The 19,653-nt window shown below is 37.0% G+C and overlaps 1 protein-coding gene across 4 annotated transcripts in view; it reads left to right on the top strand.

The window, feature by feature from the left end:
- CTNNA3 (catenin alpha 3) overlaps window positions 1-11,007 on the top strand; it is a 1,802,485-nt gene extending 1,791,478 nt beyond the window's left edge. For all 4 annotated transcript variants that reach the window (XM_012529825.3, XM_071215825.1, XM_058298912.2 and 1 more), the window contains one exon: window positions 1,262-11,007. In XM_012529825.3, the coding sequence (XP_012385279.2) occupies window positions 1,262-1,549 (288 nt within the window). In that variant the 3' untranslated portion in view covers window positions 1,550-11,007. The remainder of the gene's footprint in view (window positions 1-1,261) is intronic.
- Window positions 11,008-19,653: the final 8,646 nt, after the last annotated feature.

Raw genomic sequence — 19,653 nt, 5'->3', positions numbered from 1 at the left:
AACCTCAGCTTACTACTTTCCTTCGTTCATTTATTCTGTATGTAAGATGAGATTCCTCAAGCTGCAAAGGCAGTGTATTCAGGCCAGGCAGCTGTTGATGGATTTTAGTAACTATACAGCCAATGTTTGAGTCTCAACCCTGACAGCACACATCACAGAGGGGTGACAGTGGAGGCACATCTTCCTGTATGAGTTGGCTGTGGATGACAATCTGCCAAGCTAAACTAATGGAAAAAGCATTAGTTGTAGAAAAATGGCTTGATTTGGCTTAGCTTTAAGGAATTTGCAAGATTCTAGGAATATGACCCATTTTCCACTGATACTGATTTTTTTGTGAACAGCCCCCAAAATATAATAATTAAAAACAGAATCATGCAGATTCTTTCAGTAATTTCCTCCATGTATCTTTATCACTAAGTGATTATGTAAGTCTTTATAGGAAACAAAGACATGATATTTAATAACAGTCCACCATTTGGCAGGCACTCTACTAGATTCTTAGCATATATTGTTTTACTTTAATAAGTACTTTTCCTATTTGGTAAATAAGATAAAAATGGTTTAATTATTTTCCCAAATTACCAACTGACAGACTTCAAATTTAAACCCAACTTTATTTTATTGTAAAAACTTCGGCTCTTTCTGCTTTAACATACTCTATGATCAATTATAAAGGCTATGTTTAAAAGTGAGACTCCTTTAGATGGAAAAGGCTTTGGGAAATATTTGTGAAAGAGGAAGATATTACGCATGCATGTGTGTACCTTCCAGTGTGTCTGATATTTATCTTAAACTACGAGTTCCCTGAGGGGAGGAACTTTCTGCTGTCCTTAATAAAATTACTTATACATAATATGGCTTATATATAACATGAGGAAGTAGAGTCGCTTACAGAAAGGGCTCCCCTAGAAATAGGGAAATCCATTACAAAGAGACCAGTGAACATTTGAACCTAAAGTTATTATATATGGATTGGAAAAGTGAAGAATTTGTAGACTCCATTTCACTGACAGCTAAGAGAAATTAATTAATATATCATCTTAGAACATAGACTGTAGCTTTATTTACACATTGCATAAATAGTTAAATGATTAAAAATAAATGGATAAATTGATGATCATCGAACATAGATAGATAAAATGTTAACTCATTTATTTCTGAAGTAAAAGGAAAGTTGGCACATTCCAGCTTCTATGAAAATAAATCCTTTTCCATTTCTGATTGCATTATTGAATAATAGCTCTTTTTTTTCCCCCTACAGTTGGACAGTGTTACTTCCCTGATCCAAGCAGCCAAAAATTTAATGAATGCTGTAGTGCAAACAGTAAAGATGTCTTACATTGCTTCAACCAAAATCATCCGAATCCAGAGTCCTGCTGGGCCCCGGCACCCAGTTGTGATGTGGAGAATGAGGGCTCCGGCAAAAAAGCCCTTGATTAAAAGAGAGAAGCCAGAAGAAGCCTACGCTGCTGTCAGACGAAGCTCAGCAAAGAAAAAAATTCACCCAGTGCAAGTCATGAGTGAATTTAGAGGAAGACAAGTCTACTGAAACTACTATTCTACTCTAATGCCTATATTACAAAATTCTGGCTAACTCTACCACTTTATTTTTACACTTGATTAATTATTTAAGCTCACTAAGGTTTGGAGTTTAATCCACAAATAACATAAAATTTGGGGGGATGAATTAATGTAGAAACTTACCCTTGGGACCATGTCATTTTCATCTCTTTATGCCCAGCACCCAATAGGTAACCAATACATGTCAGTTGAATGAATTAATTCTTCAGGCGTCATTCAGCCTTTCCCATCACAGGGACTGTGCTATATTCATTACCCAATAAACACAAGAGGCTGAAGTAAGTCTGCTTCTTCTGCAGAGTTCAGGTATACTTTTCATTTTGAATTATAACACAGACTTGGTTTTCAAATTAAACAAAAGACTATAAAATATCTTCCTATGTAATATCCATACTTTATTTACCTGATCTAACTTGGCAGCAGTATGTGAGTCCCACTATAAGAAAAAAGCTTTCAGTCTCTAGATATGCATATCTTTTATCTTCTGATTAGACGAGCAGCCATAAGAAACTAACAAGGTGTAAACAATGATGGTACTTACAAGATTTTGAAGGCTAGCCTTTGTTATTAAAAAAAGGCTTTATTAACACTGTAAAGGTTACAATGTGTTTGGATGCCATAAATGTGTCTTTGAGTGTTCCATTGTGTTCAGCAGTTCTGCACTTTGAGTTTTGGGTTTAAAAAGGCCCATCAATATATATGTGGAGGAAGTTATCATCTATTTGGAAAGTGGGGACACCTCACTATATCCCAGATACAGAGGAAGTGTAAGGTGTTCTACATGACTCTAAAAATCCTTTTGTATCAGCGGGCAAAGGTAATTGAAAGGAAAAGGCTAGTTTGAAAAACCTTTTGGAAACAAATGAAATGTAATTGTAAATTTTATCAGTGAACTGTGAAGTAGAGGTCATGGCAATGATGCTGGAGTGATTTTAATAACATTAACTTAAATAAAAGTCACAGGGATCATTTTATAACTCTAGTCACTGTGCTCAACCCTGGGTGAGTTCATAATGGACTTCATAATAGTTTCAGAGTCTAGACCATTTTTTCCCTTTCTCTTTTTCTCTTTCAAAGTGTCATTTTGCTTTGCTCTTTGGAGAAGTTAAACTTCAGTTTTGCTTTCAATTCACAGTTGTTTTCTCAAATACAATAGTGGTGATGGAGCACAGTACTTATATATAAGAAACCACTTGGCCAAAACAAACTTGGCCAAATGTGGTGGTAGCTGCACCCAGACTCCTGAGGCTCTGGCCTGAGAGGCCATGGCATAAAGAACAGAGAAAGAGCAAGGGGAGGGCACCTTCTGAGAGGTTCCTCCTATTCTCCCCATTGACCTAGAAACCATCCAAGAAGCCTTCGTACCTCACGTCTTGCTTGAGAATCCAAAATAACTACCCACATCCCTGTTGTGCCTTGACTATGTTTCATAATACCTTGTTTATTTAGCATTTTCTCAAGGCTGATTTATTTCTAGACTAGCATAGAGCTTTTGAGAAATGCTTCATATTTTTCTTTCAAGGCAGATGTTAGGCCTTTTAATCTGGCTAATAGTAAAATAACAACAATCACAGCTTGTCCTTGAGGTAATACACAGAAGTTTTCTAAGTTATTTTTTTAATTTTTAATATTTGTTGGCTTGTTACAACAGACTGAGGTAAGCATCATACATTATTTCTCATTTAAAGAAAAGGAAGTAAATGCAAGATTAAACTTCCATCTTCTGACTCTTGCTTTATTAACTTCTCTTATTCCCTATCAAGGAAAACAGTCCTTCCTCCACTTAATTTTTTGCCCAGCAGTTGGGGAAGAAGATAGAAGGGGGTGAATGATAAAAGCACATGTTTTTTTTGTCCTCCCAGGAAGGGTATACGTTAACATCCTACTCCCAAAGAATAGAGAATTAATCATAATTAAAAGGGCAACATCCCTGTTAAAGGAAAGGAAAAGCAGAAATATAAAATTTAACTTACATGTAATATCAGGTAGTGCCAGGGAGGTTGAAGAATTAACTTTAAATGTATGTAAGGGATTTTGTACAAAAAAGTTGTATATTAATCTCCAAGTATAGAAGAAAAAGCAGAACTATTGTCATTTGTTTCTACAAAATCCTTGCTTTTAATTTAGAAATCAGTGTCTATTCCTTGATTGTATATGTCTACTGGGAGGGGTGTATGAGAACACACAGAACAAAAGGACCACCTTTATGCTGTGAAGCAGAGAGCAAACGCAACTAGCCAAAACCTATGTGGCTCTTCAAATTCTTTGTCTGGATCAAAGTGCTCTCCCTCACTGACCAATAAGGAATGCTATGTAAAGTTGTGATAAATGAGTTGGCTGCAACCCTGACCTTGGTTTCTGTCCTAGACAAACCTCCTGGATTCTTGTAGGCTCCATGCCTGCTGAGCCTCCCTAGGAACCTCCACTTCCTGCAAATCCTCCTTCCAGAAGTCCTGGGATGACTCAGTTACCACCCTCAATCAATTAGACATCCCAGGGGTTTGAACTGTGAGGACACATCAATACCTAACTCAGATACTTGAATTAATTTTCAATGAATTCAGCATATTTCAAGAAGGCACCGACCTGCCAAAAGCAACCAGTAAACTATCAAGTGGAGTGTAGGAAATTATAGCCTTTGGACTCCAACAAAGTTAGGTTCTTACCCTAAATCTGCCTTGTATTCTTCATAGAACTTGAAAGTAATCATCTTATTGAGCTTTTGTTTCCTCATCTGTAAAAACTGGGGATGACAATATTTTTCTCCAAGGGTTGTTCTAAAAGAAAACGACAAAGCACGAAAATTTTCAATTTATAATTATTTCTTAATAAATCGTAGGTCACTTCCATCCTTTTCCAAGCAAATAACTTTAGGACAAAGGATATCTCGAGAGTGGGGAGGATTTCAATCCTAGAACAAATGGTATGGAAGATAGTGAAATAGAAAATATAAAAAAAGATGTATTTAATAGATCATTATAAATTATGGAGAAAATGTTAATTTTCTTTCATTGTAATGCATTATTTCCTTCTTCCAAAGGAAAGTTGCCTGGACTCTGAGCATTAACTTCCTAGGAAGTGAAGGCAATAAGCTCATCCCTAGCTTGCACTAAAGATGAGCACAACAATTATTCTTGACAGAGATCACTCTGCAAAAGAGGAGGAAATTTACAAGAGAGTTTGTAATCCAGGTGAAACTATCTAGACAACTGAGGCCAATGAGCAAGTTTGTTTTTTTAAGGAATATAAAGAGCAAGTATCTTTTGATGAAATTCTAACATTTTTATTCTATTTGTAGAAGTTGCAAGAGCACCCTTTATGACACATCCTTTTCTCAGGTTCAAGTATGAATTTATAATTTAGTTGAGAAAATTTTTTTTTTTTTAAATCACCTAACTACTGGTTGTAGACCATAGCTCCTAAAGTTACATGCTCAAGAATCACAAGAATCTTATTTAGAAAAGCTAGTGTTCATTTGACCTTACACCAGCTTTCTACAAGCTGGAATTTAGACTGCAGTATTAGATACCTAAAAGAATAGAAACAGCATGAAATTTTATAATTACTGAATAACAGCAATCACTTAAAGTAAAACTAGCTCTTTACCCTAAATAAGATATGAACAGGGACTGTTCTCCAATGTAGATAGATTTCCAGTTTAGTTTAAAGCAAGGGACTACAATTAAACACAACCTAATAAAATGTTTAACTCAGTAAATGTCCCTTAGTGAAGTCTGCTGTAGTCATCAAAGGTGTAATAAACACAAGATGCATAGATAAGAGAAAGATACCTGTCTACTGAGTAAATAACTGCAGTGGGCAGTATTAGTCAGGATTCAGTTGGATTGAAACCTACTAATATAGATGCTTATACATGAGGAAAAAATTGGCAGCACCAATAATATTTACAAAATTTTACATTATAAATCATGGATAAATGAATCTGATCAATAAGCTTGACTTTTGCAGATATATTTATATTTAAGCCCTTCTTTTTTAGGGGAATACCAGGAATTTCTTAATGAGGGTGATAGTTCAGTGGACCATTTATTTGCATTCAGAAATCACATCACAGGTACTGGTATATCCTCTGATGATACCTTTTAACCTGCTAAACAGAAACCACCTTTCTCTTCTAGTGGAAGTCATTCATTTGTACTTTATATCACCTATAAGGACAGTTTCATTCCTGATTAGCCACCAGCATCACTGTCAAAGTTTTGGCTGGAATCAGAAAGGTAACTAAAAAAATATCCAATAAATCATAATCCAGTAAAGATTCTTCCCAATTAGGAAAACTGGTAGATTTTCATCTAACATGTCAGATATGAAATATAAATCCCTCCCTTTTACTTATCACAAATGGAAATTGTTGGTTAAAATATTTGTTTCTTCCTAATGGGGTTTCTAGGCACAATTTGATGAATGATTCAGGAAAAAGCTCAAACACTAAATTTCTAAATTTGTTAATTCTCCTTTTGAGTTTGTCTTAACACATAAGTTCAATCTATGAATGTATAAAGAAATAGAATATATTCTTCATATTCATAAGCATGCCTTCTGATCTTTGCAAATCTTTAACTACCAGTATCAATATAACATGTATTAGCCCCATAAAATTCCTTCTGTAACAAAATAAGCATCCCCAGAATTACACGGAGAGTCCCATTCTTGCAGTCTGGCATTCTTGGCACACCAACATCAAAGTGGATCAGTTTCTAAGTCATAGTACAGCAGGATAATTGAAATTGCAGAATTCAAATTAAGGTCTAAGACGGCTCTTTCAAACCGCTAAAGAGTGTTCCTCAAGTTTAATAATGAGTGGCTGAAAAAAACTATAATGTGTGACAGCAGAGAAAATGTCTCCGGTGGCTTCCTATACTTCATTTTCAGAATGGACTTCTCATCTGATCTACCTCTTTGCTCAGTATCCTTCTATTAGCTACTCACAGATTCCCACCAGAATGGTGCATTCAGGCCTGCCCTTTCCAGCCAATTTTCTCAAATAATTCCCTCTTATTCCATACACCAAAAATCTCTCTTCCATCCCTGACCGATCATGTACGTATAAATTGATTCATATATTCTGTAGGGTTTTATATAATTTTTATTACCCTTCCAGCAGCATTATTCTTTAGTTCTTTCTATATTCCCAAACACTTTAATCTTTTGTGGTTTTAAATACACATTTCCATGCTGTAGGTTGTGGCTTCCATGTCTACAGATTTCTGTAGAATTGTACAATGAGATTTGGGATTTTTCTGTTGAAACTATCCATTTTCTGTGAACTCATTATAGAATCACCAGCCTGTCGATGTCATTGTAAATAATTCTCTAGGTCATGAAAACAGGCACCAGAATCTGTATTTTCTTTGGTCAGCCTACCTTTTGCCAAAATAATCTGCCTATGGCATACTTAGGAATCAAATAGCCATTTTTCTGTTTGCAATGTCAGGAATATTTTTTTGGGGGATCAGAAAATTTAGGGCATACAGTTAAAGAGATTATAACTTGCATATTATTTTAATAAGTTTTTTAATAAGTAAAGAAGGGAAATTATCAAAATTCTAAGATGTTATTGCTTTCAATACCAGGAAATAACATATTTCTATGAAAACTCTGTAGCAATTTTTGCTTCATGACCCTCTTTCCATGACATGATCATACCTTTAGTATTAGTTCTTTACATATCACCACCAAATCAACAAGCCAGGTCAAATGAAGAAAGTGCCTACATATAAAGTAGTTTAAGAGTTTTCATTTCAATCCTTTGGGTTTAATTATGAAAGAAAATGTGAATGTTATTAAAATTAGAGGTATGCAACTGAGGGTGTCCTAATCAAAAGTTGTTAACAAAACTAAGACCTCTGAAAAATACAGGGAGAAGAAAAATTGTCACTTTTAAATAAGATCTTTTTCCATTTTTAACCAGCTCATATGAACAAGGAAGACTTTTCTATTAAAGCCAAAGAAAGAATAATTTCCAACATTAGTCATTTTAAATGTGAATACTTCCCCTAACCGGAGTAGACAGGATCCATTCTTGAACAGCTCAAAAGAAAATAATACTAATTAAGAAAACCATCTCCAAATGCCTTAGCACAATCCCATCTCTAGAGAATAGGTGGTCTTTGGGGCTGAGGGCACCCCTCTATGTATGACCTAAGATGAAGATATTTCATGGCTGCATCCAGTAGTCCCCATTGGTTTGTGAGAACAAAATACTAGGATTGACTTTCCAAATGAGATTGGCAAGTAGGCAAAAAAATAAGTAAATTCAGAGAAGTGGTAAAGGGACGTGTAAGAAAGTGTTAGAAGTAGGAGGGGGAATAAGAGGGAAGTTGCAGACATGGATAACAGATACTTTTGTACCCAGAGAGAGCAAGAGGTTTTTGGTCTATGAAGATTCAGCATGCTCCTTTTTAAGAATAGTATTGCAGGAACATATCTTTGGTGGTTTGGGTGAAATCATGTTGAAGGTTGGAGGAAGAATTAAATTAACTTTGAAGATAAAATGGTGATTTGGTTTACAGGGTGAGAAACAGAGATTCAGTCATTTTCCAGCTGGTTGAATTAATTCATCTGGGTGAAAACCTCCCCAATATTAGAGTCAATCAGAAAAATCATAAATTCATATATTCAACAACTATTTATTGAGCAACTATGATGTTGTTGACACTACTCTAGGTTCTTAGAATACTCCAGGTAAAAAAATAATAATTAGCCTTGATCTCCTGAGAAGTTCTTCGTGCCAGCTCTGCATTAAATGCTATTATTTTATTTAATCCTCTCAAAAACACTATGAGACAGATATTATGAGCTCCATTCCATAGATGAGGAAAGTTAATTAGGGTAAGAATTTTGCTCAAGTTTCACTGGATTTAATAAAATTGTTGTACTTCAGAGTCTGAAATTTTGACCATAAATCTATCCAAACTTCCTGGATATTGGGATTGAATTTGTCAGTGGAAAATGATACACACATTTCAAATGCTGGCTGGCTTCCTGTTTAAATGTTTTTAAAAAATCATATTCATCCAAATCCTACATAAAACAAAACATAAAAGGCAGGTACATAAGTAATTACTTCACTCTCTCACTTCTTAACTGAATAAAGAGTAGCAGGAATATAAGGAGTAAATATTTTATCTCTGTGACCTGAAGATGACAACCCTTGCCAAATTATTACCATGGTGCGGAGAAACTTCAATGGGAATGCCTGCCTGATTTGTCTCATCTTCAGCATTAGTTGGTGAAAAACATTTGCTGGTACAATTTCTTTCCTCTTTTACTGCTAATGTGAATTTGCGTGTTTATAGTTACAGTTCTCAGGAAAATTTGTCTGCCAAGGGTTATTAAAATAAACTAAACTTTCCCTGTATTTCAAACTCATCCAAATGATAGCAAACCTATATCCTCTTCTTTAAGGAGGTCACAAGTGTGCACAGTATTTGCCTGACTACAGGTCATCTTCATCCTTCACTTCCCTTGGCTCCTCTTCTTAGATCCATCAGAAGGCCAGATTCATTCTTGGGTCCATGTTACTGAATAGACTTCCTTATCTGAGGGAGTGAAATGATGTGCTGAACATTCTTGTGACAGAGCTACAGATGCTTCCTCAAACTGGGAATGTGTTTATTTAAGGTTTTCATTCTTGAGTTCCTGGCAGTCATGATGGTACCTGTCCTCAACTATGGGAAAAGGAAGCTATCAAGAAGGAAATTCTCTGTGAAATATGCCCAGAGTTTTAATAATAATCTCTAGAAGTATCTACAATTCAGGGCATACACAAAAGCCACTTAAATGATAGTGTGTTTTCATTTCAACTGAGATATTTGCTAGTTCTAAAGTTTTCTTTCCTTGGCATTTTCAAGAAGGATACTCATTTCACCTCTGGTTATTTGGTTTTGTAGGTCTGTAGCTTGTCTTTAAACATTTTACAGCCCTTTTCAATAGTTGTGTCAGTGGTTCAAAGTCTGAAGATACCTCATTTTCCTATTCAGGCTGCCTTGCGTTATGCATTCCCAGGCCTACCCTCAGCATGTCACATCAGTTTTCTATCTTTGAAAATCATCTGAAGCTCTCTGTGATATCCATTGAGAATCTAACTTAGACTATTGGGCTTCTTTGACCTGGGCTCATTACACCAGATTTAGTCTAAAGTGTTAAAAAAGTAAAGGGACAGATATAAAATATAAATTCATGCTCAAAGTTAAACAACTTTCCTATTTCCTGAGACTTTATACATAAAATTAATTTTAAAAAGTATTATAGTGATTGTGTTCCATTTTGCAAGAACTTATACTATTATAGCTCTCTAGTTTTATGTGTTGGTATACAATGTGTCCATAGGGATATAAATATGAGAGTTTCAGACACTGTCTTGTAGAGTTGGTTATGCTTCTTATTAGTTTTGAATGTTTTTTTCTTACATGGTACAGTCCCTCCAAAGAAAATTTTCTTGGATCTAAATGACAGCATAATCATTTCTCCTCCACATCCGTGACTAACAAGTCCCTGAAAACAGAAGTAGACATATGTTATGCCCAATTTAGTACCTAATAGTTGGGGCTTAAAACAAAATTTGCTTGGGCAAGTTGGGCTATTAAATATGAATTATAGCTTCCAGTGAAATATTTCCAGATGCCCTGCTTTCCATTTTGTTTTTGTTTTTTTTTATAATTCCTTAGTGACTTTGCAAACAATAACAAAAGCACTTACTTTTGTACTTTTACAAGCAACACCTTTGACAGCTTAAACTTAGTGATATCTCTGCACTAAGATAATATGCACATCATAATTCAGGGTGAAGGCAGATTTAAGCTAAGATAGTCTGGGATGAAGTAAATTTAAGCAATCGATAATAGTTACGGTTATTGCAACATTATCTTGAGAACTTAAGGTTTGTGGCATTTGAGGTGTTTCACACCATCTGGCTTGTACATCTTACCCAGCCATGCAGAAGGCAGAGTGGAGCTGAGTGAATCACTTATTACAGTCATGGCTAATTCAAAGTGGTTTTATAATTTGGCTATAGATATGTTTCAGCAAAAGCACTTGTGGATTTTTCCTGGTCCATACCCTAAAAACCAAGTTCAACAATCAATAAAAATGAATTATTTATCCAGCAATAGAAATAACTCTTTAATACCTCCATGACAGTGAGGTAGAAGCCCTATAAATATCCCATCTTTGAGATTCTGCATGCCTTTTGTACTTAACTGAATTGATGAATATCATTATGCCTTCAACTGAATTACTTTAGCATGTAACACTGGGTTTCTTTTGTTGTTATATAGAATTATTTGAAACAGTACTTTATTTTCACTTCATTTTACATCACTCTGTATTGCATTTAAGAATTTGCTCAACTGATAGTTAAAACATGTATTTTAAAGCAATAAAAGTATAAGGATTGGTGTTGCATATAGTGTTTATGATATGTGGTATGTGTCTTGGGTGGGGTAAAAAAAAAAAGAGGTTTAAGTGAGTTGCTGACCATGTGTTCAGCGTGGTTGTCTAACTATGTGTTTTTATGTGTAACCTTTTATTACCACTCTCCTTCACTTATACATATTACAATTCAGGAGGGTACTTTTACAAACAACTTATGAATACAAGTAACAAGGAATATATCTTAGTGTAAGTGAGCATTTAATTTTGTTCAGTGTGGACATTGGGCTTTTGACTTTAATAGTCATTGTCTTTGTAGTTCTAGAATTGTTCTTTAGATTATACCTTTCTGAAAATGACTAATACTATTTTTGAGGTTATCCAAGTATACCTCCGTAATGAACACGGACTGCCATTGGTTCTAGCAGTATTCCTGCATCTGAATATTGGTGTATTCTGAACATCTGATTTGCCCTCCTCATCTCTAGGCTGATAACTCTCCTGCAGTGGGAGTTCCATGGAAACAGGGTCTGGATCCCCTTCCAGGTCACATGCTGTTGTGCTCTGAAACATCATTTTCTCTCTTCAGTGCCCATACTGCTTCAGACAGCTTATTGCTAAGTCTCAGTCTATTTCTGCACTTTCTCAAAAGGCAGTGTGTAAGTATAGAGTCTATCACTTAATTTCTATGAAAGACTGTGCTTCCCATCATTCATTTCTTCCAGATGCTGGCTGCCTCTGTGATAATGAAAATGCCAGCACGGGGTTGCCTCTATGTGTCAGTCTCTCCTGGGCCCCAGGAGTCCATATTCTAGCAGGAGCATTCTCTCTGCCTTGATCAATTCGTCATGCTCACTCTGGGGGTGGAAGTGGAATTAAAAGCACTCTTGGCAAGAAGAGTCTGTTTCTGCCTGAAGGCTGAGCCAAAGCCCTGACATTTCCTGGGCAACACCATTAAACATTCCATCAAGGAGCAGTAACTCAGAGATGTGACTACTGTATGTCCGATATCCTGGGGCTTGAAAGGGAAACGTTGCCCCCCTTGGTTGTCTTGTAACTGGCTAGCTAGCCTGTCTGAATCTCCTATATTTGTAAAGGAGGAGACATTCCCTTAGAATATAGGGACAAAGAAAGGAGTTCTCATGAAGGCAACTGGAGGTTTCAAAACCAAGGAAACTGGCAAGGGGAGGAGTTTGGATTGAGTAGATCACACTCAGGTTTATACCAAATTGCCCTTTTTCCCTGAAGGTCATTGACAGAGCCTCAAGGCTTGGATCTGCTACTCTTGGCTCCACAGGGAGCCAGAATCCCCATCTTTCTACCTCCCCTGGTTTCTCACTACTCCTTCTAGTGGTGACAAAACATTAATTGTGCAGACAAAGTCTGTATGTCCCTCTTTCTAGCAGTGAAAAAGAGAATTTTCTAGCAGTGGGTGGAACATCGTTCAGGCGAAACCCCAAAAGACAGTCCCCCTGAATATGGTCCTTAATGCATCTTTGATAGTATTCCCTCTGTGGGCATTGATTCAAAGCAGCTGTGGGCAGAGACCTAAGAGAGAGGTCCTCTGTTTTTCTTTGTTTCTTTTCATTCTGCTTCAGAGGAAATATCTGGACATATCCAGAAATCTACAGCTGTGTTCTGGAATGTCCCCATCCCTCAATTAAATACTCATCGCATCTTCCACTTACTGGGCTAATTCATTATGTGGCAGTCACTCTGAGGCTTATTGCTCTGAGGGCTAAATTTGGAAGACCCTGATGCTATACCAGGCCTGGATGCCTGAGTGATGTTGGAGCTCCTTAGCTCCAAGATACTCTAAAATCTTTGGGGTTGTTAGCATATCATGGTCACCTTTGTGTTTCAACAATAAGCCCAATGACTACCATATAGAAGGAGTTCAAGTGATATTTTTGGAAGGAATGATTAAATTCAAGAATGAGTTTGTTTTAAATGAATGAATGCAGAGCTTCACAGCTTTGCAATTTGGGCTTTCTCTGAAATATCTAAGCTGAAATTTTGAGAGTGTTGGCAATTTTTAAGCTTTCAGAGATTATAAGTAGGGCTAGGGCAAGGATTTGAAAATTTCTTGATCCTCCCTGCCACTCTTCTCAATCCATCATCAATGCCTTAGATAAGTGAAAGTCACTGATGAAAAAAATCCAAGGGGTATTTTTCCCTCATTAGTTTATTCAATACTCAAAAATATTTCTTGAGGTGATATTATAGATAAAGATTTTATGGGTGATAGAAAGAAGCATGAACATTTTGTAAACAAGACTTGGGCACTTCAGGTTAGTTAAAACAAATAGCAGAGCAGGAGAAATAAAAATGATGCTCCTGAGAATCCCAATCAGGATGTAAGAAAACAATGCAAGTTTCAGCATTCAAGGGGGGTTCTGCAGCGCCTGTGATAGAAGGGCAGTTGTGGTTTAGCAGGCTGGGGAAAGATGACAGGGTAGAAAGACATGCACCAAGGTACAGAGTAGAAATGAACATGTCACATGCAAGGGTTATCTGGCTGGAGTGAAGGATGCTGAATGGAGACTAAGGGACCAGAGTTCGGACGAGAGTGGGTCAGATCACAGAGCGTCTTAATGTCAGGCTGGGCTTTTAAAGCTTTAATTTGTAGATGACAGACAATATGGGTATGGCAGTTTGATATTATTTATGAATTCCAAAAAGAGATATAGATTATATTTGTAAACTGCTCTGTTCATCTGGGTGTGATAACGCTCTGATTGTATTAGATTCAGCTGAGATGACTGATTAAATTATGTTAAGATTAGGGCTTTGATTCAACCATGTTATTAGAGTGGGACTCAGCATTGAGACCCAGCCCCTTTGGTGGACTGATAAAACAGACTCTCACACAGGAGGAGACACACAGAGAAGAACACAGAGGAAGAGAGAGGGCTCAATAGATATGGCAGAGGCCCCAGAAAGAGAGATGCGCCTGATAGTCTACAGCTGACCTTATGAAGAGACCAGAGCTGCTGAACTCAGAAAGAAACAAGCCCCAGGATGAGGGCCATGCCTTATGCCAGCCTACAGCTGAGACCTGAAGAAGCTGGGCCCACGAAGATTTGAGGAAGAAGAAGACTGAACCTTCACAGATGTCACCCACCATCTTGCTTCAATATGTGACAACAGAGTTTGATAAAAAAGTAACCTGGAGTTGGATTCTTTAGGGCCATGTGACTGTAAGCTTTTACCCCAAATAAATACCCTTTATAGAAGCCAACAGATTTCTGGTACTTTGGGTGAGCACCCCTTTGGCTGACTAATTCAGTGGGTGTCTCCTAGTGTGGTAGATTGAATTATATGCCCTAGAAAAATGTGTTCTTAATCGTAATCCGTTTCTGTGGGTGTGAACTCATTTTAAATAGAACCTTTTGAAAATGTTATTTTTAGTCAAGGTGTAGCCAACTGAATTAGAATGGGTCTTAATCCTATTACTGGGAGCCTTATAGAGAAGGACACAGAGAGAAAGCCATAGGAAGAAGCCGGAAGTCAAAAGAACCTAGAAGAGGAAGGAGAAGACATCACCATGTACATTGCCCTATGAGAGGAAAAGCCAAGGACTCACAGCTCGCTGGCAGCCACACTCACTGCCATTGGGGAGTAAGCATTACCTAGCTGATGCCTCAATTTTGGACTTCTCCTAGACTTAAAACAATGAAGCACAAATTCCCATTTTTAAGCCAACTTATTGTATGTTATTTGTTTTAGCAGTCAGGAAACTAAGACACCTAGCAAGCAAGTTCTGTGATAGAAGCAGACTTATAAAATTACTAATTTGGCCATTAAATGGATAATGAATGAGGGATTCAGTGTGAGAGGATGAATTAAGAGAAATCAGCTATAATAATCCTGTTATGAGATAAACAAATGCTTGGGTGAAATTATAAGGATAGGATAAAAATAAATATTGTCAAAACAAACTAGCAAGTGCCCAGCATCATGTTAAACATATTATTTACATTATTTCATTGATTCTTCACTCATTAATGATTGGCCCAATGATTATTTTATCCTTGCGCCCATTTTATAGTTAAGGAAAGGCCCATTCAAGTAACATGACCCTACTGCTGAGTAGCAGATCTGGAAATCTGAATTTATTGTCTGTGTGCCTTGTCATAACCTATCCTTTAGAGTAAAATCATTTTATCTTTTTATCACAATTAATGCAACAATAGTTTGTTCTTATGGAAGATTTTTTATTCAAAGATTAGAACATTTTGTTTCATCGGTGGATGACCAGATAGGAACAGGCCCACATTTGTTAGTATAAATGTCAGTCTATTTTACTAATCTGATCAGTCTGATTTTATTGACCCTACTGCCAGTCTGAACTATATGTTAGCTTATTAGGTAAAGGAAACAGGTTCTTTCTTCCCCCAAGATAGTTGGTTCAATTTTTAAAGGTTCTGAAGAATGAAACAGAGTACCATAACATTTACCCTACATTTTGGTCAGAAAGAAGGCATGTGAAAATAAGGGATACCCACAATACTTGGTGTTTCTATAACTTTTCCACTAAGGCACACAGGACCACAAAGTTAAGTAAGGAGCTCAGACAACATGAGACAGGGTAAACGAACAGTGATCACACATGTTAGGTTTTATCTAAAACTTTGGATACATTTTGCCTTCTATTATTTAATATGTATTTGTTTATTTTACTATATTATAGCTTATTTTTCTTTATAGGCACTTTCACATTTTCTTGACAAATAATGATAGTCAAGTGGGTACCCCATTTTATCTTTTTTTTGTCTTTATTTTTTTAATGTTACATTAAAAAATATGAGGTTCCCATATACCCTCACACCTCCCCCCATAACAACAACCTCCTCCATCATCATCAGACATTCATTGCACTTGGTGAATACATCTCTGAGCACCGCTGCACCTCATGGTCAATGGTCCATACCAGAGCCCACACTCTTCCACAGTCCACCCAGTGGGCCATGGGAGGACATACAAAGTCCGGTAACTGTCCCTGCAGCACCACCCAGGACAACTCCAACCCCCGAAAATGCCCCCACATTACATCTCTTCCTCCCACTCCCTACCCCCAGCAGCCACTATGGCCACTTTCTCCACACCAAGGCAACATTTTCTTTGATTACCAATCACAATAGTTCATGAATAGAATATCAGTAAGTCCACTCTAATCCATACTCTATTCCTCCATCCTGTGGACCATGGAATGGTTGTGTCCACTCCACCTCTATATTAAGAAGGGGCTTAGATTCCACATGGATGCTGGATGCAATTCTCCTGCTTTCAGTTGTAGGCACTCTTGGCTCCCTGGTGTGATGGTTGACCTTCTTTACCTCCATGTTAGCTGAGTGGGGTAAGTCCAATAAACCAGAGTGTAGGAGTTGCTGCCTCTGAGCTCTGTTGGGGCAGCTAAATTAGATTTGAGACATGCAAAAATAACCCAGATTGTGTGACTCTTACTGAGTGGCAAGATGGTACTATAACCAAGAACATGGGCTCTGGCACCATCCTCCTGGCGTTTGTAACCTTGTTCTGCTACTATCAGTACCAACCTTATTGGTCAAGTTTTAAAGCTCTCATTACCTGGAAATTCTCATTTATAAAGCAGAGATTAACAAAGTAACTATCTTAGAATCAATACCCTCAGATTCAATGGAATATGATAGAACCTACCACAGTGGGTTCTTCTGGGTATTGAATCAATTAATATATGTAAAGTACTTCTGGGACAAAGGAAACACAATATAAATTTTAGCCATTATTATTACATATGCAATTTATAAGCTTCAATACTAAAACAAACAAAGGAAACTATATAGGAAGTTCTTTTATAAGGGGACAAAGAGAAAGAAATTTTCAAAGGAGGAGACCACAGAAATGCCAGGAAATAGTAAAAGGTAGCCAACATTTTAATTCAGTTAAATATTTGCTGAGCACACTTTGGTTAGATATTCTATCAGATAGTAAGAATACAGTCATCAGTAAAGCAATCTTTCTAGAGGACTTAGAGACTAGCAGAAAATATAGGAACAAATTTAACAATGCTCCCAAAGTACACATCTGTACCTATGGCAATTGCCACAAAGGATTAGCACACAGGTGGTGTTGACCAAAAATGAGAGGATTTGGCCTATGCAGGAAGTCTGGAAAAGCTCGTTTGAGGAAGTGAGACTCAAGCTGAAATCAGAATGAGTAGGTGTTCACCAGGTGAAGAGCAATGGAAAGGGCATTGTAAGCAGAGTGAGCAGCATATGCAAAACTCCTGGGGGAAGAGGGGAAAGGGCAGCACAGAGTTCTAAAAGCAGGTAGTGGAGGGTGTCAAGCCAGCCTGAAGGAGAAAAGTACAGATGAAGTCAGAGCAGTCACCAGGTACCAGTTGGCCACATGGGGAAGACAAGGAAATGCAAAGATAAATCTTGCCTTTGTAATTCCGCAAAGAGCAAGCAAGTCAAGAGGCAGGCCTCACTGCTGTCTCTTCAAGGAAACTCAGTGACTGCTCCATGGAATATTTCTTTCACCCAGGCCTCCCCCTTCTGCCAGCCTGACATATTATTCTCATGGGAGGGAAAGAACGACTTTAAGAGGCATTTTTACAAACCGAAAAATTACATGGACTTCTATTTTTGTCGTTCGTTTTGTGAAATTTGCTAGGAAGAAAGAATAAATTATATATATTCTTTTATATATATATATATATATATATGCATTTCAGACTAAAAAGGAACAATTTCTTGGCTATAACTTGTCTATGTGAGCTGGCTCCTCACAGCCTCTGCTTTGTACCCCTATCTCTGGCACAGGGAGGATCATCACATATATTAAAATCTCCTCTGCTCCCTGCACAATGCTGTTCTTTCTCTCATGGGCAGGCTAGACACACAACTTCAGGTTCCTTTGTGAAAAGGGGAATTCAAGGCAGAACTGTTGATCCTTTGGAAGAAGTTATCTAGGGTGATCCAAAAGGGAATAGTTCCTTTGTCCTTTATTATAAGGTGTTTTAGGGAAAAATACTAGAGGCAGATTAAGATGGAGGAATATAAAGAGAAAATATTGTAGGGAAATAATGATATTTTAAAATGTCTCCATTGATTATAACTGAAAAGACATCAAATAGCTCAGAGATATAGACTGGCCTTTATGCGAGTGGGCAGGAAGGCAGATTTGCCTGGTGCTTTCTCCACAAAGACTGGCAGGGCTTGATGGACTGGCAGTTCTAATCCTTCAACAGGGATTCCAAAAGTCTTTGCTGCCAACATCCGTTTGTTGGCATATAGCCAAATACTATATCATCAAAGCACCACCAAAATGGTGTCTGTACCAAGAGATCCAGGTCATATTTGCTGAGAACCTGCGAGATAAAATTATTTTGGTGGTCTTGAGTAGTTGTTGTCTTCCTCTTCTGACTCCTACCTGGTTAATTACTCACTTTATCATATTTACATAAAAGAAACACAATAGCAAATAATGCCTTCGTCGTCATCATCATCATTATCCTCACATCTAGTATTTACTCAGTAGTTAATACCATGCCAGGTGTTGGATAAGCTGATTAACATATCCTATTTCTCACAAAGATCCCAACAAGAGCTCATCTTAGTCACACTAGATAGATGAAAAAATTGGGGCTGAGATTACAAACTTAATCTTATAATATTACTGATAACATAATAAGCAATAGGACTCTGAAGTGCTGAAGTAACCTTGCATAAAGTTGTATTTGTGGCTTTCTAATAGACGTGTTTCTTAACACATCTTTGTGAACCTCAATGGTAGTGTTGGATATAGAATAACTGCAGGTGACAATAACACTTAATTTCCAATGCTTTGTTTCTTATATTGCCCATATTTGCTGGGATTGGTTAGATGATTCTGAAAATCTTACTGCTTTATAACACCTGGAGTAAAGGCAGACATTCTAAGTGTTCACCGAGTGTTAACTGAGCAAATGACCAAATGGATTAAATTAAGTTCCAGCTGTACTGATGTAGCTGCAGGGTCTGTATATAAATGACACTTTTAAATAATTGGTGCAATTGAGAATGAAATGGCCAATTCTAGAGATATGTTTTTCCTAATATATCAAGACATAAGAAGAAAACAGACTCCTGGTTTACTATTAGATCTTCTAATATCAGATTCTCTAATTCTTCTCAGATGTGCTGAAAGATGTGATGAAAAGGGATGGAAGCATAAGAACTGTAGAAGTACTTCTATTTATCAGAACATGCTTAATTTGTATATATAACTTTATAATGAGAAAAACCAATGGCTTTTAGTAATGAGGAATATGGTGATTGTTGAGGCCTTGGTAATTGCACATTTCTCCAAACACTTTGATTTCATAACTCTGTGATTTTCTCAATCCCAGATCCATTATTTTCTAAGTGCAATGGGTCTGTTAGAGACTTAGTAAAAACTAACGACTAACTGAAAAAATACTAACGCGCCCTCATAGCTTCCAAAAAGATTATACGGTTTTATTCTATTGAATCAAAATTACAATGGCTCATAGTCTCTATCACAGATATCAAAGTGGAATTTCTTCCTTACTACGGGCTTGAGAGGTTCATATGAAAGGGTGTTTGTGAAAGCACTTTGGAAATAGAAAATTGTGGTCCTGGTTTATAATAATCTGATGAGAAAACCCTGAAAATCTGCAAGAGAGAGCATCAC

The sequence above is a fragment of the Dasypus novemcinctus genome, chromosome 6, assembly GCF_030445035.2.
Source record: "Dasypus novemcinctus isolate mDasNov1 chromosome 6, mDasNov1.1.hap2, whole genome shotgun sequence".
In the NCBI taxonomy this organism is placed as follows: Eukaryota; Metazoa; Chordata; class Mammalia; order Cingulata; family Dasypodidae; genus Dasypus; species Dasypus novemcinctus.
Note: the sequence above shows the minus strand (reverse complement) of the source record. Positions and strands in the feature narration are given on the sequence as shown.